The sequence below is a fragment of the Chinchilla lanigera genome, unplaced genomic scaffold, assembly GCF_000276665.1.
Source record: "Chinchilla lanigera isolate Chin_1 unplaced genomic scaffold, ChiLan1.0 scaffold00129, whole genome shotgun sequence".
NCBI classification, from domain to species: Eukaryota; Metazoa; Chordata; class Mammalia; order Rodentia; family Chinchillidae; genus Chinchilla; species Chinchilla lanigera.
Genome location: NW_004955530.1, coordinates 3886447 through 3907773, shown reverse-complemented (window position 1 = coordinate 3907773; position 21327 = coordinate 3886447). Strand labels below are relative to the sequence as shown.

At 40.5% G+C, this 21327-nt stretch overlaps 1 protein-coding gene across 1 annotated transcript in view; it reads left to right on the top strand.

Moving 5' to 3' along the window:
* Tle4 (transducin-like enhancer of split 4) overlaps positions 1-21327 on the top strand; it is a gene marked incomplete at its 5' end in the record, with an annotated part of 137261 nt that overhangs the window by 24823 nt on the left and 91111 nt on the right. Inside the window, 1 exon segment of the mRNA XM_013507550.1 lies at positions 8378-8440. Coding sequence (XP_013363004.1) covers positions 8378-8440 — 63 coding nt within the window.

Genomic DNA, 21327 nt, shown 5'->3' with positions numbered 1-21327 from the left:
CCCCTTCCCCTCTCCTTCCCCTTCTCCCTCCCCTTTCCCTTCTCCTGCCCCTTCCCCTTTCTCTTCCTTTTTTTTCCTGCCGTGCTGGGGATTGGATAGCCAGGCTCTGGCACACACCAGGAAAGTGCTGTGTGCCACCACTGAGCTACATCTCCAACCTTTTATCTGATTTCCTAGCCAGCCTGCTTAGGTGGCTTCCCCCATCATCCAGGGGTCCCATTTGTGTCACTGAAGATGCTGAGATGCGGAGTCAGTGAATGATGGCCCATTTTTGTGTGCGATGCATCACGCTAATGACCAAAACAAAAACAGGCAAGAGATAAGTTTACTCTTAGTAAAAGCTTCTTCATGATTTAGACTGTGCCATACCGAGGGCATTCAGATAGATTCATCAAGGACAGAAAGGAAGCGGTTTTGCATCTGAATCCATAGGTGAGGTCCCAGAGCAGGTTACCTGCTGTCCAGAGTTGAAGCAGCAAGTTGGGACAGTGCTCCTGGAGCTGTTAGGAAGGGATTCTGGTGACCTGTCCTTGGCAGGTCTTCTCATGCTGCGGCTGTGTCCACGGACTTAAAGCTTGACCCACTTGGTCCGGGTTTCGAGCAGGGTGGATAAGTATGATGAACTAGGTCTGCTGCATGTACCGCAGCGTTTGCGAGTCCCAGACCCACTGAGGTACTTGGAACTAGCCTTTTACTTCTGAGCCGACGATGCCTTGGCTTGACCAGGGCCTTTCCTTGGATTGTTATTGTTGTCACACTGGTTCTTTCTAGAGATTTATTCTGAATGCTCCTTATAAAGAGCACTCTCAGTATGTCATCTGACAAATACTTCGAACTCCAGTGGCTCAGGTGATCAATAATCTTTCGTAAGTAATTTTAGGAAGGCGATTGAGCTGTACCTCCTGGATTATAGTACTAAAATAATCTTTTAAAACATATATTCTGCCAAGGATTCAGAATGGAAGCTTTCATCATTTACTCGCCATTCAGGAATCGTCTAGGATGAATTTGCATTCCCTCTTGTTGCCCACTAGATTATTTGTTACTCTTTGTGAACAGCAGTGCCTGCTGCGTGGGAAGCAGAGCAAACAAATCAGAATGGAAGCCGATCTTCCAGGTGTTATTCCTTTATAATTGACATACTGAAGTATTCTGTATCCTAACAATTTTATATCTGCAAAAGAACTCATGATATTGCAACCACTAACCTGGCCTGTAGTTTGTTTTGTTCATTCACCAAATACATATCGAGTGCCTTATAATGCAGCCACTGGGGCTATAGACAGAGATCCCGGCCCCCATCAAGACCCTGTTCTCGGAACCTTGCTGCTCTCCCCGATCTGTGCTCTGTGGGCCAGCGGTGTCAGTCCGCGTTGCCTTGGAGTTGATTAGAAGTGTGGCCTCTCAGACCCTGCTGTAGTCTAAATTTTAAGGAGATTCCTGGGTAACATGTGCTTTGTAGTTGGAGAAGCACAAGTCTAATCCATGTAAACAGCATATGAAATAATTTCACTTGATTACAGATGTTAGGAGACAAGACTGTACTGCGCCAGCGGGAGGGAGAAGAGGCGAGTAAGTCAGGACAGTAAGGAAAGTCTCCAGGGAAAGTGTCTTTTGGACTGAGAGAGGCTGGGTGAGGAATGAGCCATGAGATGAATTAGGGAGGGGGATTCCGGGTAGAGGGCACAATAGTTGCAGAGTGAGAAGAGGGAGTCTCACCGCAGTCCTTGCTGTGCCTTTTCTTGGAGCCAGGCTAGGCTCGCAGTTTTATTTGCCTGCAGTACCCAGGCCTGGGAGTGCAGTGAGATGTATAGTGAAGTGCTGTCTGGGCAAACGGGAGAAGAGCAAAGCCTTGGTTTTTATAGCAGCTGGCTCCTCATCTACTCATCATGATGAGAAGACAGGCAAGGGGGTCGAGTGATGACTTGGCAGTGACGGCGTCAAGGAGTTGAAGTTGTAAGTAGTTGGAGGGAGGGAAAGGAAGCTGCACGAAGCTGTGCTAGAATGTTAAGGAGAGGAAAAGAGATGCAGAGAAATGTGGCTGTTGATGGAGATTTATTGAAAAATGGACATAAACAAGAAGTAAACACATAAAAGATGAAAAAAATCTGGCATGGCTATCAGTATATGAAAGGTGGCCAGTTGCTTCCCTGCAGATAAATGCAAATGTACCTGAGGAGAACTTGTTGAGCCCCATTGGCTTGTTCTGTTTTTACTTCTGTGTCCAGAGTTCTCCATTTTTAGGTATTTTTTACATTACTCTGATCACGTGGATCATGTTAGGAAAAGTCAAGATGAATGACCTCCATCTGCTGTGGACACACACACAGTGTCCACAGCACTGTGTTCAAATAGGAAAATGTTTACCTGTGACTCAGCATTCAAAGGCACCTGTGCATTTCAGGGTGGGGAAGAGGAAGGTGGAAGGGGAAGAGAAAAAAGAAAAAAGAAAAAGAAAAGGGGGGAGGTGGAGAGAAAAAAGGGAGGAGAGACCAGAGAAACCGATTGGAATGCTGGCTGCTGGACGCACAGGTTGAGGAACACTGAGCAGAGCAGCGTTTGGAGAATGCGGGTGCCTTAGTAATCACAGTAATAGGCTTCTCTGACCCATTGCACCTGGTTCTTTGAAGACGAAGGATAAATTCAGAATTTTCTTTCCCTACTCCCCTCGGTACTCCACCTTATGTCTCATGCTTTTTCTATTTTTCCTGCTCTTTCTGCTGAAGCTATTACAACCATGATCACATTAGTTACAGTGTTATTTCAGACTTGAGAACCAAAATGATTTGACCTGTGTGAGTAATTCAGTGTCTGACGCAATGATCACCATTCGCAATCTTGATAATACATCGTTCTCTTGATCACACTTAACAGTGGAATATTACTAAAACACAGTAATCAGAGCTCACACATATGTAGGATAATAGGCAGATATCTAAGGCATGCCTTAAGTAACTTTCCAAAAGCTCCAATGGTAAGAGGAAGGGACACTCTCTTTTAATCATTATAAAAAGTCCTACTTCTTTACCTTTGGGGATAGATTGGAATAGATTCATGGAAGTTAGGTATACTGTGACTGTCTTCAGGAAGGACGCTGTCCTGTATACAAACCACAGCATTGTATATCTTGTTAGGACGAACAGATGCAGTACTTGATTATATTCAGTTTACTGAGTTCCACACTGGGTACTTTGTAGCCCACTTAAAATGCAGTAAAGTGGCATAAATGTGAGTTAAAAACACACAGAAAAGACTTAAGATGTGTTATGTACATGTGCCAGCTCCCCACAATGAATGTAATCATTATGTACTGCAAGCATGTACTATAAAAAATTAAAGAAAAATAAAAATTTCCTATAGATTCAGCAACTCCTGGCAATTATTTTTTTACTGTGTGTCAAACACAAAGCATTCTCACTTCTTCTTAAGAAATAGTCTCCTATATTTAAAAAAAGTTCAGAAAAGTTTTTCTAATTTATACATTGTGTTTCTTTTCCAATTTCTGTACAGTACTTTGTTCTAGCAAAAAGATCACTAGCTGAGTCTACATTGTAATTATGTTTTTACCTTAGTGTGTGCAGTCTGTTTTATTTTATGCATAAAATTTGTTTGTATCCATTGCATGTTCTTATTCCTTTTTCAAAGTTGAATTTTGATGTCAAGATAAACACTGAATTGTCACTTATATTAGTCAGCTTTCTGTTGTAACAAAATAACTGAGATAATTAACTCAAAAGAAGAAAAGATTTTTGGGTTATGGTGTTGGAGGTTTAGTCCTTGGTCAGTTGATCCTGTGGCAAGGCAGTACCTCATGGTGGGGAGTGCCTGGTGGAGCAGTATCCACCAGGTGGTGATGGCAGATGGAAAGTCCAAAAGAGCAGTGTCTGGGATTCTCATATCCCCTTCAGTGGCACACCCTCCTTGATAATCTCATTTCGTTCCATTAGGCCCCCTCCTGAAGCTTCCCCTGCATCCCAGCACCAAATAAGCTGGCAAATAAGCCGTTAGCCACAGGCCCTTCGGGACACTTATCTAAACTGTAGCATCAGTCTAGAGTCATATTTTTTATGTTTGGCTGGATTTTTATTAAGACAGAATTTATTAGTCCTCAGATTTTTAAGTGTAGGGTCAGGTATGATACCCATTCCAGAAGTTGTACAGTTTCTTCAGAAAATTTTGAACAAATAAAAATAATTCATTTTTCTGATTGAAATTAAAGAATAGAATTAGTCTTGATTCTCTAGTGGTAAAGTATGAGACCGTTGTAACATTTATGCTTATTCTGAAAAAGGTTTCAGTCAGGGAAAGGTACAAATTTTCCATCACTTTAAGTGTTTGCATGTAATTCATAAAGGGTATGTTCTTGATAAAAGTTTAATGAAATAAATGGGTTCATCTGTTAAAGTTGTTGGCCAAGATACATCTATAGAATGTACAAAGTTAATAGTGAAATGTTCAAGAATGTTTTCCTGAAAGTATAACTGCTGTTTTTTATTTTTCGTAAGTTGGCTGCTGAAATGGTTTGCTGATAATGCTTTGTTTATACTGTTTTGTTTCAGTAGTACATTTATAACGTTTTCTTTTGATTAGGAGCTGAAAACTCTAGGAAATATTTTTTAAACCAGCAATTGCTTTTGATATATTTTTGCCTACTAAAATAAAAGTTTCATGTTCTGTCAAGTTTATTATGTTAAAATAGTTTTTTTTTTGTTTTTTTATGAAAACATGCAGAAATAATGGAAATAAATATGGGATTTTCATTCTGTCAAATCCATTTGAGGGAATGTAAGTGAATTAAGGTATTGGATTAACTGGTTTTTTCTTTGTTTTGAATAACATATAATTTATAAATATGCGATACAGTGTCTATTTGTAATAGTTTGTACTTCGCTCCTGTTAATCTGCTAATTGAGTAGTGCCATTCTTTTCAGTACTTGATGTTCTTTTTCATAATTGATGGTAGTTCATAAATTTTCCAACTGTTCTTGAGTGTTGGAGTGTGAACATAAAAGGGATGGAAGAGTCTTCCGTGTCCTGTGTCATTATTGCCTGGTACTGATTCCAGTGTCCATGTTAGGCTGCTGGCTTTCACATGTCAGGTGTGGTGTGCTCTCAAGAGACTTTCGTAGAGTGCTTGTCTTGTTTTTCTGAGGCACTTTGCCCACATGGGGTTTCTTGTTCAGGTCGGCAGGGATAGTTCTGATTTTTATTGGTCCTTGGAGGGTGGTGCAGAGATAGGCAGCTAGAAAGAGGAAATAGAATGATGGTGAGGTCCAGGTACAAAAAATGTGCCTGCAACTTATTTTTTTTAAATATCTTGATAGGTACGGGGTATGTAGTAGAATTGTCAAGTGTTAATGTTTTTGACAGAGTACCGCTGCCAAAATTCGCTTTTTGTTATATTTAGGCATGAACAATTGTCCTTTTATTGGGGCCATTAGTGCTGTTTGGAATATCATGGCCATCTAAAGGCAGTAGTTTAGCTCAGTCCATCAAAGACTGAATACCATTACGACACCCAGCAACCCAGCAGCAGTATTTCAGAACTTCTGCCTGCTTAAATGGGTGATCTGTGAATGCACTTGCTCAGGGATGCGTGACCCACATCACCTATAAATTTGATTGGAAGCTCCAGAACTGGCGTAGGCTGATGGATAGCAGATTAGAGCCCTGATTAACCATGTGATTCGAAGGCTGGGAATATATTGTCTAAGCAAGATTCATCAGATGCAATCAGAATTTCAAGTGGTCAGATGAAATTCAAATGTGTATTGTGGCTTTTCCTCCCCTACTGCTTTTCCTTCTAGGTTGCGGGGTTTTTTTTCCCCTCCTCTTTCCCCAAAGCTGAAAAATACTTCTTTGATGAATCTGCTCCTTACCCTAAAGCTGTCTGTCTGTTATTCATCAGAAAGCAGGTCGCAGTTCAGTGAGCAGAAGAAAAGATTTTAATAGAAGCTGTGCCAAGGGCTGTAATGCATCATTTTAGGGCCCTAATTACATTACAATGACAAATATCAATGGTGACAACAGCAATAACCTACATCCTTTAATGGCTGTGCGGGAAAAGGAGTTTGGGCCCCACGCCATTAGATTAGACTCAGTTTCAAAACACAGGCCATTAGAAGTGCGTGTCCACACTATTATTGGCGGCTCGCTGAAGCCCGGTGGAAAGGCCTGTAAATAAATGATGCCTCCCTAAAGCTGGGCCCTGTGGGACAAAAGAGGCAAAATTAGATGACCATGGAAGCACAGTGTTTCCGAGGCAACTTTAGCTTTCAAAGTGAGGAATGACCCGCTTAATTTTATGAAATCACACACAAATCCCACCCCTCTGGCTGCCAATTAGCCTGTCTATGAAAATCCATTGGCATGACAACTTAAAGAAATTAAGAAGTCTTTTAAACAAAAGGAGACCTTTAAAGAAAAAGTTGGGTTTCTATCTTTCTCTGTGATGTATGTGTTACCATACATGATTTAGTATCAGGGCTTTCCTTCTTTTCACATTCATTTTTAAGAAAATATAGGGTGTTTTTCTTTGAAGAGTTGCTAAGACTTAAAATGGCATAGGTCCGAAATTAAGGAACCAAATAACTTTTGGTCTTCATTTTGCCAGATGAGTAAGTTTCCTGCATAGTTTTTGTTGCCTAGATTATGTAGGCAAACTACAGAGCTCAGTTTTGTTCTGTGCCCACACGTTTTTCAACCCTTCTAGCAAGGGACTATTTTATTTATGTAAACAACATAATGAGGAAAATATGCTTGGCAGATGGTTCTGAGCATTAGAATCATCAGTTTGGTCTGCCCCAGAGTGTCTCATTATCTTTTATTCTCGCCCCCTCTACCTTCCCCTACAGAAAGCTTAACAATCAAATGCTTTTGAGCATTCAGCCTCCTGAATGCTACTCTATTTTCTTGGCTTACCCTGGAATTTCACCCCATAACCACTGTGGTATGTTCCTCCAGGTGGAGAGTGATTTGGTGATTCCCTTTGCAGCTTTTCATGGTGGTTTAAGTTTTCTTAAAGGATGGCTAAGTGCTCCTTGGGGCCAGCGCAGTAAATTAAATCAGGTCAGCACGGTTGGGTCCTTACTGCTCCACGTTGGTGTTGAGTTGTCCATCGTGTTAGGAATGCAGGCTGGAATGGAAAGTTTAGGTTTGAAACTGTGGGGTGAATTTGTGTTTTCTGTTGGCTGGCAAAGTTTTTAAGGTGCTGGCATTTAAAAGATTATATAGCTCCAAAGTCAGAAAGGTCACTGATGAAAAAGAAAGAAACCTAGATTTCACCAGGAGTGCCGCTGTCATTCTGGCAATGACTTAGCAGGAAAAAGAGTATTTTTGTCCTCTTATAAAAGGAAGCGCTGACCCTGGATAGAATTTAAGAACATTTTAGGAATAGTAATTATGTTTGCTGCCTTTGACACTTCTTACCTCTTCTTTCCCCACCAGTCATTAAAATATAAGTCATTTTGTATGTGTGTATATATACAAAAATACATGTTTACTTATCAAGTATATAACCCACCACTTGGAAATAAAAATTAAGGTGAGCATTAATAGAGCTTTTGAGAGAAAACATGTAGTATATTTTTCGTTTTCTATTTTTTAAACTTATCATGTTCTAGTGGCATAAGATTTCTGTACTTGCAAAAATTATTAAAGAATAAATTTTGTTATCTGACATTGTCAGGACTTTTGCAGAGCTTTGGTAAAATACAGTGTGCTCAAGGATGGTCTCCAGATAGAATCAGATTGCTTTCTGCTAAAAATAGTAAGATTTTAGTATGTTCCAGATCTCTACACACTAAACACCCTGATGGGACACATTTGGAAAGCTTTATGGTTGAAAACATCCCATTGGTCAACAATTTGTAACTAAAAATCTGAACTAATCAACTTAGTTGTCTGACTGGGTGCTGTTTTTTCAGGTTGGAAGGTTCAGTGTAAAATCCCAGTGCCATATTTAAAGGAAAAGCCACAAACATCAAAATCCAATGAGTCAGTAATGGAAGGAGTTAGGATGTAGGGAAGAGTGTATCTTTAACTTTAGGATTTTATGAAAAACAGCATTGTAGTGGGCTGGTGTCTTGATGAAGGCTTTTGGAAACTGATTTCCAGTTTGAAAGTTAAATTCCTTTTTATATTGTCCTGATGCTTGAAGGTTAACTTTTTAAGATGCATGCTGGTTAATAAATTATGCTGTTAATGTGGCACTGTTGTCACTATTTCCTTCTAATGGGCTTGCTGATGAGATAGTGTTCCTCTTCCTAAGGAAACACTGCAGCCAGAATATAAAGTGTGTTTTCATATCATTCTGTTAATAATTTGAGAATCTGTAACCAGCTGACTGTTCTCTTTATTGCTTTCCTTTTTTTTTCAGGCAGAGATTGTCAAGAGGCTGAATGCTATCTGCGCACAAGTCATTCCTTTCCTGTCCCAAGAGGTAAGGCAGTTGATTTCAGGCACTGGGTAGAAGTTGTCACTCCAGTGTTGTAGAAAAAGAGATTGTGGAACTGACTCTGACCTTGGTGTTTGTATTTCACGTTTCTGAGATACAGTGTTCTTGTTTCAACTTCTGTACTTAACAATCAGTGTTATACACTTTCAATGTATTTGTGTAATGGAATATTTTTCTAATGTGCTAAGCAAAATTCAATTGTAAATATTTCGCTGTCATTATATGATGTAGTGTTGCTCAGAATTGTGCCTGTTTGTCATAATGACATCTAATAGGGGAGATTGAAAAACAGCCAGGAAGAGAGGAGCTTGTTCTACACTTCTGTCAATGGGCTTTAAGAGTCAGCGGAAGAGGAATCAGAGAGAAGGGCCTTCCCTGCTAAACAAACTAAAGTAACTTTTGGCTAGCTGTTTTTCTTAAGTTACTTGTTATTACCTGATTAAGTCTTTTTACTGCCTGTACATTTGGGAAGAGAAAGGAAAGCTGAACTCAGTGAACTCATTTCTCTGAGTGTTACTTGCCGCAAAATTAGGCTTTGCTGACAGGGCCTTCACAGCACCCCTGACCTGGCATGTGGCATGCTAGTTTGTATGCTGTCAGCAGAGGCACACAGGTTGGAATGGAGAGCTGCATTTCCAGGGTTAATGACTACCCGGGGGCTTCATTTTCCTCTCTGCTTGCCTTTGGCAATGACAAAGTTTAAGGTAGAGAACTGGATAGAGATGAGTTTTACTCCGGATTTCTGAAGCCTTCACCTGCTCGGGTATGATCAGCTGTTAAGAAAGAACACCTGTCACTGCTGGAGTATCCATCCGCCTGTCTTGCAGCCACAGTGCTCTGTGTCTCCGTCCTATCACTGCCTTTTGGGAGAGCTGTCACCCAGCTGCCAGCCAGGGGCATGAGAGGACACAGCCAGTATTTGAGTATGTGTGTATATTCCAGATGTGCAGATTGCTGTCTGTGACTTCTTATTTGGTCTGAACTGTGGTAGGCTTGACTAACCATGAGTACACTTAATTGATCATATTCTGGGGAAGGGCACATTCATATTTATAAACTTGAATTTACATGCTCTTTTGGGTCACAAAAAACAAAGATACCTTTTCTCTTCTCTCTTAGCTGTGACCACAAAGCCTCCGCCAGTCATATCCCTATTTGCCTATTTTTACCTAGGATTTGCTTGTGACTAGATTAGATGGTATGGTGAATAAGAGTGTGTAGGGGGCACATTTGCATTTCTTTAGGAAGGACTACTGCCCCTGGCCTGGTCCAGACTGGAGTGAGTTTCTTGCTTTAAGCTGCTCTGCTTTAGGATTCTAGAGAATGGGAAGAATGTGTGACCACACCACTGCAGTTAACCAGGATGGGATGTCACATCCCAAGGTAACAGGAAAAGTTAGGATTCTCCCAGGGGTGGTATTAGACTTTGGGCCGTTGTAGTCACAAACCCCTCTATATAATCATTGGGACAGCTTGTCCTCATGACCCATCTGCAGGAGAAGTGGAAGGAGGTTGTGGGCGTGTCAGCAGAGCTGATTTGCCCACAGGTAGTTTTCCCACAGGAGTTAATGTGTGAGCAGGCCCAGTAGGAATGGAGTGTGTAATGGTGGTGCTGAGCAAGACTGGACTGGAATTAATTGGCTAAGGAGGTTGTCCCTTTAGAGGAGAGCCCAGGGGACCTGCTGGCCACTCCTTTTGCTTTAAGCTGGAAGCGTAGGTAGCATACTGTCACCATTTTAACTGTTTATTTCTCTGCGGCTTGGACATTTCTCAGTGGAAATTCTTGATTCATATAGAGTGACCTATGTCAAGGTTTGTTAATACATGCTAATTCTGGGTATATTTTTTTCTGCTTTTTACTTTGGATTTAATTGGCTTTTCTTTCCCCAGTTCCCTAAGATTTGTATCTTTTAATATGTGGGCCACAAATGTGTTTGTGTCGGTCAAAGCATGATCCCTCTGATCGTTTGTGTTTGAACCGTGGACCACCGTCTTTCCTCTTCAGAGCATTCTGTGAGCGTCAGACTCCTCGCCTCTTCCCCAAGGCCAGATGGACTGTAATCTGGAGGGAGGGGAGGAGGCAAGTTATTAGAGGAAGATGAATTCTATTTCCTGTCTCTTCAGAGGCATGGGAAATCGCTCTTGCATGGCCGCGCGGCACTCTGTGCCAGGACTGAAGGCTCTTAATCTGATCTTTTAACACCAGCTCTCTGTGTGATCGCCTCTCCGCCAAGATGGCAGCTGTGGCATTAGAATTTATTTTAAAATGCTTTTATTTAAAAATTAAATGATCATATTTAGAAGAAAGAAAAAAAGCATGCCCTGAAGACTTGTATATAAGCTACAGGACAGTGATTGGAGGGATTTTGAGCATCTCAAAGACAAGCTTTTTGGAGTTTTCTGCAGAAATGAGGTAAATTTACATACATCTAGGTGAAGCATATTTTTAAATTTAGACCCCATGTGCAGATTAGTGTACCTGCTTAGTATTACTTGTGTGTACTTTACCACGTTTTCCTAACTTAAAATCCCCATGTAATGCTGAATGACAGTGATTAAATTTTTTAACTGTGAGGCTTTTTTCTTTAGGAAATGAATTACATAATTGTAGGTGAAGTGTGTCTGTATATAAAAATCATAGAGAAAATTTCTTCTAGTAGACCATTTTAAAGTCATTTTTTTTTAAAGTGAGAGCCCACGTATATTTTAATAATCTGCTGTTGCCCTTGTGTACAGTATGACTGTCTCTCAGGTCTTAGGCGTTAGATAAAACACAAGTAACCACTACTTACAAGTGCTTAGAATTTCACAGCATCCCTAATGTCAGAATTTAGAGAAACCTTATGAGCCTTCATCTCTCTATTCTTTTTCCCTACTTATTTTTGGCTGCTAGAAATTGGTAAGAGTGTGATCTATCTTCTCCTGTTACAGTTTTTCTTCAAAAAGCACCTCTCAGGGTAGTAAGTGTGAGGGGCTCCTCTCTATCCCAGATTGGGTCTCATTTGCAGGAGAACTGTAAAGAACTAACTCTGAGTTGGCACTATGGAACTGCCAGGATGATGGTGAGCTTTGGGTCCAGTCCTTGCCTCTCTCTTACAGATGGCTTGGCTTACTTCAACCGAGCTAGCTGCATGCCCTTTAGTGAGTTCTTTGTCTCTCGAAGCCTTAGTTTCCTCATTTGTGGGATGGAATTAATAATAGCATTGAATGTACCCAGTGGCTGTGAGGATTACTCTGGATTATACCTGGGCACTTTAGCACATATAAGTACCCTCTGCTGTGGACTGGTAGTACTACTAACTGTGGCAGACTTGTTTCCTTTTGGGAGGACCTGGAACTGACTGTACCTTCCCCTTTTAATTTGCATTTTAGAAAAACACACATTTGGGTTTTTTGTTTGTTTGTTTGTTTTCTGGTACCAGGAATCGAACTCATGACCTTGCGCTTGCCAGGCAGGCGCTGTGCCACTGAGCTAAATCCCCAGCCCCCAAAACACACATTTGTTGTCTTCCTTTCTGATGTCCTTCTTATAGAGGAAAAGTGTAAATTAAACTGAACCCAGAGCTCTGAACGAGCTAGTTTTCATCATCAGGTTTTGACTTGTATCCTTCATCCTGATGGGTTCTCAGTAAAATTGAAGGATGCCTTTAGAAGCTGTTTGGAACCCCCTATCCACCCCGCCCCAATTCCGGGAGCAAACCTTTAAGGTGATTCTAATGTGGTGGGAAGCTCTGCACCACTGTTACACTGTGTCATTAAGGGGTAGCATTTCTCCAAATTTGAAATTGGATTAGCTCTGCCTCTACTGGCTTTGTGTTGAGAAAGTTGATCTCTGAGCCTTGGTATTGCTATAGTGTGAGAAAAATAACTCTCTCTTTATAATGTTGTTTATGTGTATTGTATGTAAAGTACCTGACAAGTAAGTGCCCTTTTTCCTTCCCTCCTTTGCTATTGTACTTTCAGGAAGTTAATATTCCAGGTTAACTTAGTCCTGAGACCTCTGGAGAGGAAGAACTCAGTAGAAATAAGGCTGGATTCAAGGTAATGTCTCAGAATAGGCTGGCGAGCAGACCTCTTCCTGTGATGCTCCAGCAATGGACAGTTACCTTTGCACAGATTATCTTTCAGAAGGAAGGGATTTTTTTGGGGGGAAAGTCAATATTTATGTTAACCTAGTAGATTAAGTGTTGCATTTCAGACGTTCAGTTCTAGGCCTGATCTAATTTGGAGGACACTTACATGGTTTTGTTTCTCTGAAGGGGTCATTTTTGACATAGACAGGGTATGTATGTTTTATGGTAGCCAGTAACGTCTTGCTAAGACCTCTGAGAACTTCAGACTCCTAGTAGACTGCAGATCAATAGGGGAAATTTTTATTGCAAGTTTTAATTGAAAAATCTTTATCCTGTGCACAGCTGTATTTTTTAGAAACTTGTGACTGTGACAATGAAGAGCAGAGTTCATTGGCAGAGCCATGTTATACACAGGGAATATGAGAGGAGGCTGAGGTCAGCCAGGTGTAGAACCAAATCCTGGCTCAGCCTAGGCTGCCTTTACAGCACTGAGCAGAAAGGCTAGCTTTCTTGAGATACCTGCACAATAGGATTGTGGTGTGAGGGTTAATGGTAATATGAAGGACCTAGGGGGACATTTGGCTGGACTAACAGAGATCAGAGAAACAGTGGTTTAATCAAGATGAGAACTTACTTCTTCTCCCTCACACACTGGCCTAGGAGAAGCTGTGTCTGGTTCAGTGACTCCAGTATGTTGTATTGATGTTCATCGTACCTAATACCATCATGTTTCACTCCAGCTGGCAGGAAGGAGAAAGGAAAGGACACGATCTTCCCTATTAAGGGAATGATGTTGAAGGTGCTATGTTCTTGCCCTTTCTGCAGTATCTACCACCTAGTTATCTGCCCCTGCCAGCTACGGGAGACTTGGAAATGCAGTCTTAGCTGAGTGACTATTATGTCCACCTAAAGCTCATGTAAGACAAGTAATATGAGGAGACAACTGGAAATCACTTCCAGACATGGTGCTGTGCATGAAAGAAAAGTAATGGCTGTTATTATTTTCATTGCAAAGGTGTGTCTTTACATGATAAATACTACCTCTGATTGTGTAGTTAGCACAACTCACGTTTTAGTTCCTGAAATACAAAATACTGCATAGTTCTTGTTATAAAAGTCTTCCTTTCACAGAATTTGGAAGTCATTCATTGGGAATTATTTAATCTTGCATATATTTACAGAGAATGGAAAGGAGTCTACATGGGCCTTGTTGGCTATCTAAACAACCCACAAAGCCTATAACCACTCATGCTTGGTCCCATTAAAAGAAGTACCAACATTGCAAACACTTTCAATGGAAGGGTGGGTTATACCAGGTTACACATGACCTCTAGCATATTTTGTAGTAGATTTGCTGGAAGGAAGGTGATATTTTAGGGTATAAATGCTTGTTGGGAAAGTTTTTAAGGAAATCTCTATTCTTTCCTCACAGTGTCTTATTTTGTAGCTATGGATTGTATTTTAAGTAGATACAGTGGGATCCAAATATGGCATTTTTCCTTCCTCAAAGATCATGGTAGATACATTGGGTAGGTCACTCTTGATTTGTGGACTTTTAAGACAACTCGAAAAATATCTCAGGCTAATTGTTTTGCAGAGTTAAGTTGATCCATTTTAATGGCTTGGCTATAAACCATTTCTAAACCACAGTCTGAAATAACTAGAAAGTGTATGTTTATTTTTTAGGAGAGAGTTAGAGGACAGAAGTGGTTCCTTAGGTCCAGTGGCTTCCTAATTCCCATTTCTTAAATCCATAGTTCTTGTTTACTTTGGAGAAATGGCCTACATTTTTAATTTTGTCATCAACAAGTTGCTACAACTTTTTTCTAGTCATTTACTACCAACGAGGATGGACATTCACTTCCTTCCTCACTCCTATAATTCCGTTTCTAGGTTTTTTGTTTCTTGAGTTACTTAAAACCAAAGCAGAGGTCCTTGGAGATGGTTATGGGCACTTGCGTGGAGTCTTATGGTTTAAGAGGTGAAATAAAAATTCATTTTTTTTTTTTTTACAGCATTTAACAAAAGTTCTTTGGTCATTAGAATTTTTAGAGTATAAAAGGGAAATTTGGAGTGAAAAAATTTAGCCTTCTACTTTTATCCTCATGTTTAACCTAGGGGAAAGGTAACATTCTGGCTTGAATGTTTTCTGGTACAAATTTAATTTTAACTTAGAACTTGGTTTTATTGCTCTGTTTTTGGTTTTGGTTTATGGTATTTGAGATTGAACCCAGGTCCTTCACACTCCTCTACATCCCCAGCTCCTTTCGGCTTTTATTTTGAGACAGGCATTTACTAAGTTACTGAGTTGCCCAGTGTGGACAGTCATCTTACCACAGACCCCAGAGTGCTGGGGTTACAGATGTGTGCCACCATGCCTGACCCCGTTAGCTTTTTTAATGAGTAGTACCAACTCCTTTTTTTTTCCTCAGAACTCTATACATCTATTTGGGTGTTGTTCCTTGCATTAAATGTTAGACAATAATACACAATCATATAGTTGTGATAATGTGGATTTATTTAAATTACTATGCCAATAAATAGTCATTTCATATGATTTCTAAATTTGTGTTTTGGAAATTCCATAAATTCAATGCTTATAATTTGATGGAAACACACTTCCACTACATTATGAAGTATAAGTGTATCTCAGATGCTATTTGTTTGGGCACCTGGGTTAATATGGAGTGAATTTCTCTGAATCACATTTTGCATATGTGGAATAATTGTGAGATGGAAGTAAAAAAAATGTGATCAGCCACTTTCCTGTTTTGCCTCAGAGAGGAAACGAACAAAATGTAGTGTTACATGCCTGGTGGCAGTGTTACCACCTCATACTGGCACCAGGTTAACTCCTCTTACTGCTTGTTGACTTCATAAGGAGCCAGTGGCTTGTGATAATGTGGTTAATGGAGACGAGCTTGGCTGACATCACAGATGCCCTGACAAGTTTGTGGTACACCCCTAAGCCCATCTTTGGAGAGCGTGCTGAGCGCCAGCAACCTACACAGAGCATGTCTGAATGTGTCCCAAGAGCACTGTGTATCCGAAGAATGTGCTGCCATGAATACTACACATAGACTGGGCCTTTAATGGATTTGATTCATATCTTTAATTTTCACATTAAGTGTGGGCATGGGTTATGTTACCTTTCACTTAAATATTTGAATGTTTTCTCTCATACTACTGAATGAGCCATCAGAGAACATGATTCTGTCTTGTTTCATGGTTGACTAGTTGGTTTGCTTTATTTGAACATGAGTTTTTACCGCTGTTGAGTTTTTGGTGAGATTGTTATGGTAGCATTATGGTTTATATAACTTCAGGAAGTAGAAGATCATTGTCAGTAGGTGGAATTTTTTTTTACTCCAGGTGTAAATGTGGGCCTCCCATCGAAAGACAGCAATGCCAGTGCCACCTTTTCTGCAGGTGTGCCAAAAAGTTACATGAGTGAGAGACCAGCCCATTTCTATGACTTTCATTTAGGTAGAGTAATTGGGAGCTAACCTTTGAAGTACTTTGAGTAGAACTTCAACAGTGGCTATGTAAGTTTTAATTAAAGTTAAAGTTCAGGGCTGGGGATATAGCTTAGTGGCACAGTGCCTGCCTGGCAAGTGCAAAGTCCTGAGTGTGATTCCCGGTATAAAAAAAAAAAAAAAAAAATTAACACTCAGTACAATTAAAGTTTACTTTTTTAGCCACACTTGCTATATTTTAAGTTGGTGATGTGCACTCATATGGCTCTCATATTAAAAACACAGATATAGAACTTTCCAGCAATGCAGAAGGTAAGGTTCTGTTTCACAGCACTGGACGTGTAGGGTTGCTGGACACGTCAGTGAAAAACATAGCCTCCCTATGAGGATGCAAGGCTGAGTGGTTAGTAGGGAACAGACTTGGGCAGCATGTCCTAACGTGAGTTTCTGAAGAGCTCACAGCACATGTTACACAGGCACAATGGTTTGGGAAGCCCCACATGCATTGTTTAACCCTCTGTGAGCTCTGTTACGAGAAGTCCTCAGTGTCCTAGGTGTTTGCCAAGTTAAAACTCTTTGCTGATGTTGATGAATTATAATATCTAATTTTTTGTGAGACTAAAGTTTCTTATAATACTTTCTAGGGCAGGCTGACTTGGGAGTTTTGGTTAAATTTAAAGCTGATTTGTGCCAGTAAACGTAACAGAGTTGCTGAAGAGGGCATAGGACTAGGATTTTAGACTAGCTTATCAGACAAGGAGTGACAATTTTATTTGGATTTGACCTGCTCAGCTGTAGGTACCTGGAATTGTGTTCTAATCACCTTGAATGTATAGAGTAGCCTGGAGGAAGAGTGCCCTTAAGGCCCATGACAGGGAATTGATGGGTGACCTGAGGCTCTTTAACCTGGAGGAAAGGAAGTGGAAAAGAGGCATTAATGCCATCTTCAAAATCTTGTGGTGTTAATGTATGAAGAAGAATTGAGAGACAAAGCTGGGTGCAGTGGGAAAGAAGGTATACAAAGGTAAATGTCAGCTCAGCATTGGAGCTCATTAAACTAAAACTGGGAAGAACACAAGGAAACCCCCACTTGTCCATGAGGTGTAGCCACAGAGCAGCGGCAGAGCCGTTGGGACAGTAGCAGAGGAGATTTATCCACTGAGAGTCGTGGCCTTCGGCCTGCGGTTGGCACTGAGCTTCTGCCATATCAGCCTTCCTCCCGGATAGCATTTGGGAATGCGGAGTGCTTTGGTTGGTTAGTTGGTTGCTAACAAGGCCTGAGGTACTAGTGGTGTCTGGGTCTCATGCTCCCCACAGGCCCTTCCCAGTTCTGAGTTTCTATAAATGAGTGGCTTTTACATACCTGCGGCTAATGGTACCTATTCGCAGGAAGGGTATTTGGTCCAAGTTGAGGTCTAAGTGTCTTTCAGCCCACAGTCTTCATTAGTGCTCTGTTAACTGTTCTCCCTTCAGTCTGCCCTACTTCCCTCCATTCAGCTTCTTTACTCTCACCAGACTCATCTTACTAAAATACAGAGTTGAGAGAGCTCGGCTGTTTAAACATTTTTAATAATGTCACATTTTCTGCCAGGAGAAATTCCAGCTTTTTTGTATGCCATGAAAACCCTTTACTCTTTGGCTTCTCCCTGCCTTGCCAGATCCCATGTCTCGCTAATACGTGATTCTATAGCGGGCATCCTGCCATACTCACATGCCTTCACACATTTGTCTTTGTTCTCATTGTGAGTGTCTCTTCCACTCTAAAGAGCTTTCTGTGTTTTACCTATCCAAGAAGACCCTACGAAATCCTACCTGACTTGTCCCTCCACTTGTTTTCCCATACCTGCTCTCTAGCCATAGATACACATTCTCTTCCTTGAGAGAGGCAGGCACCTTTGTCCTGCAGGGACCTTACCCAGTCACCCTTCTGAAATTCTTTTTTCTCCCTCATCCACAGAACTCTGGCAAATCCTTTAGATCTCTGTTGTCAGGTCAGCTTCCTTAGGGAATCTTTCCCTGACCCAAGATTAAATTAAGATATTTCCTTGGTAAATGATTGCATAGCATCCTGTAATTTTCTTAGGGAAATTGTCCTCCAGTTGTAATTATAGAGACTTTTGAGTATTATTAATTCAGTGATTGTTTTCCTTGATAGAGTTTAAATTCTATGAGATCAAGGACTGTGGTCCATCTTGTTCAGTATTGCTAACTTCAGTGCCTACCACAGTGACTGGCACACATCAGGAGCTTAACAAACATTTTTATGAATGGACAGATAGCAAAATCCTGATGGCCCAGGAAGTGTGCTTGCCATTCCTTCCTGTGACCTCCTATTTTATATCCGACATCCCTTTGTTACAAAAGTATGCTCTCTGTGTTTGAGTTTAGTGAGAAGCAGGGCTGGTGTGTCTTGCTTTTGTATCTCCTAACATTTAAAGATCCTACTTCATTTTTATATGTCTGCCCCTATGACTCCTTCCTTCATTATATCTGTCAGTAGGGTGCAAGTATTTTTTAAGTGCTAAGTTGTGATACTGAGTTTTTGTTAGTGATTTTTACTAACACTGTAGCTTTTGTCATTGCCTTAAACTTTAGGGCTAAATTGTTGACATGGTGGTGTTGTCACTGTAAATCCTTCTAACAAACATACATTACCTACTGCATTCATACTGGTTTATTAAGGTGTGTTGTTTAATAGGCTTTGTTGGACTTATATTCTTACATGATTTTAATCTTGTAGAAAAAATTCAGTATATATATTGAACAAGTGCTAAAAAATTTTATAATGAGGCAAGTGAGATAGTGATTTAATATGTAGAATTTTATTTTACTGGCCTTTTTTCCTAATGCTTATATTCCTCAAAACATAGTGTTTTTTTAAAAATCAGTGTTATTAAGGTATACTTTATGTACCATAAAATGGATTACAAAATGATGCAGCTGTTGTCTTTTTTATTTTAAAAATTGTAAATCACTATTTTAAAAACATTTGGACATTGTTTTTCTTGTTTGTTTCTTCAAAATCCCTGCCCCATCCCTTGGCGTTATGTGGTGTGTCCTCAGTGGCGTTTTATTTGGCAGTGCCAGTGGAACATTCCTAGGGTGAGCTCCTATCGCAGCGAGCAGCATGAGCAAAAGTAAGGCAGTAGGACAGTTGCCTTCTCCAGGTTAACTGGGGCCAGTGTGTCTGGCTGTCACCGCTTGGGTGGTGGTAGAGGGGACAAGCAGGAAGTGCGTGGGAAATGAGATGAGGGTGGAGTGGGAGAGGACAGGTGGGACAGAAAAGAAAAGCCCAGGAGATGGCTGGTGTAATGGGAAAGCTGTTGGGGTTCTACGAAGGTAGGAAACACTTGATGAATTTTCTGAGTCTTCCATTAAAATCTGAGAATGGAGAAAGTATCTTCTGGGTCAGGTCTGGGGAGTACTGTGGGCTTTTTCCTTAAGTGTTTCTTTTTCTCTTTTGTCTTCTTTTGCCCCTTCTTCCTTTCTGAGTTTTAATTTTCATGCCTTACCTGGTGGGTTCTCCCTTAGTGCCAGGTGTGTTGTGTTGTGTGTGTGTGGAGGGGAATGCTGGAGTGCTTTGGTGCTCTTCCAGCACACAAGGGCGGAGTTATTGTTTGCCTTAGGGAAATTCTATTCAGAAGGTTCTTAGATGGCAAGTGATTCACTGCTTTAATGGGGAAGTAGAATTTTGAACCAAAGGTACCAATACTGTGTTAGCCTTTGGCTTTTGTCATCAAAAAAGGAGGAGTTGAATCATGACTTCCATTTTCTTTTTCTTTTTTGCAAGTTTCTATAGAAGTTTTTGATGTCAGGGTTATGGGTCATTGGAGTGAGTTTCTAGTTTTCTCAAAATATGTGTTACTTGGTTTCAGTGGGGAGCCAGAAAGCTACTCCCACTGCCTAAGGCATCCTTCCATGGCTTCGCAGTTGGAATCCAGTTTATGAGGCAGTTTGTGAACAGTCTTTATAGTAGAGAAGCCCTAACTAAATGTATTTTCTGTATCTCTGTCTCATGTAACTTCGAAAAATACTAATGTAAGGTAAATAATGTAAGATGGAGCTATTATAGGGAGATGGAGAAATGGCAGAGCAAGAGCACAAGAAGTTTTTTTAAATGGGTGAATGAAAACATAAATGGAATGTGATGGATAAATAAATACATGTGTTGGATGTGAGTACATCTGATCTTTTGTTTCTTGTAGGATTAGAGCAGCCGTTGTTGAATGTCAGAAAGTAAAAGTTTAAAAGTCCTTATTAATTTCTGTCCATATTCTCCCTTTGAATGATAACTAAATCTCACTGTTCTATTTGTTACCTTTTTCTAAATCTTTCAAGCACTACCATTTATCCCATCCCCAAAGAATGAGATTGTCTCAAATCTAAGCGTGGGTTCTGTGCCAGGCACCTAAACAGTGCTCATTTAACATGGAATGTGGTAAGGCTGCTTTAGAGGACACTGAAGTTGATGTTGCTGTCCATTTTATTCACAGCCCCTCTCTTCCTTCTAGTTTTCTTCACAGGATTTTCACTTCCGAGGAGGAGAAAAAGTGAATTATGTCACTTAAGCAAATATTAAAGAGTGAGAGTGGACAGAGATGTCTTAGAGCCTGGGATCATGTCTTCAGCCTCTGTTTTGAAACTGAAACTCCTACAGTTAAAAAAATCAGAAGTGTATAGTTTGATGTTCAGAGTCTGTTAAGTGCTTAAAATGCAATGATCTGTTATTTGACTTTCTTTTAATCATAAGCACAAAATGCATATTTGTATCAGGAAAGCTAGTGTGAATGCACCACAATGTAGATGACTAGAAAGGCTTCCTTTTCCACAGTGCTTTCTCACTTCCTTGCCTAGCTCAGAGGTAGAAGTTCTGGCCACCGTAATTAATGTCAGTAAGTTTGTGTTTGGAGGTTGTGGAGTGGAGACCAAGTACTTCAAGCAAAATCAGACATTTGGTGAATAGCTCTTTCGTGCATTAAGCAGTATGACAGCTGAACTTTGCATTCACTTCAAATAGGTGAAAAACTTAGCTTAATTTCTTAACTGGAATGAACTAAACCAGACTCTACAGCCATACACATTGCACATTTCACATCCCTTTGGTTCGTAAATCACCAAACCTAGTTGAAAGAAGTCCAGAGAGATGTATTTAGGTCTGATCTGAGTCTCTAGATACTAGTGTTCAAGTGTACTTCGTTGGGAACAATATTTACCTTTTGGAGGTCTTTGAGTAAACTCTTTAGCGTGTGTCCAGATGTGAGTGAGTGGTCGCCCCCGTGTAGAGACGTCTGTGCTACTTGCTTTTTCCATTGACTGTTAACAA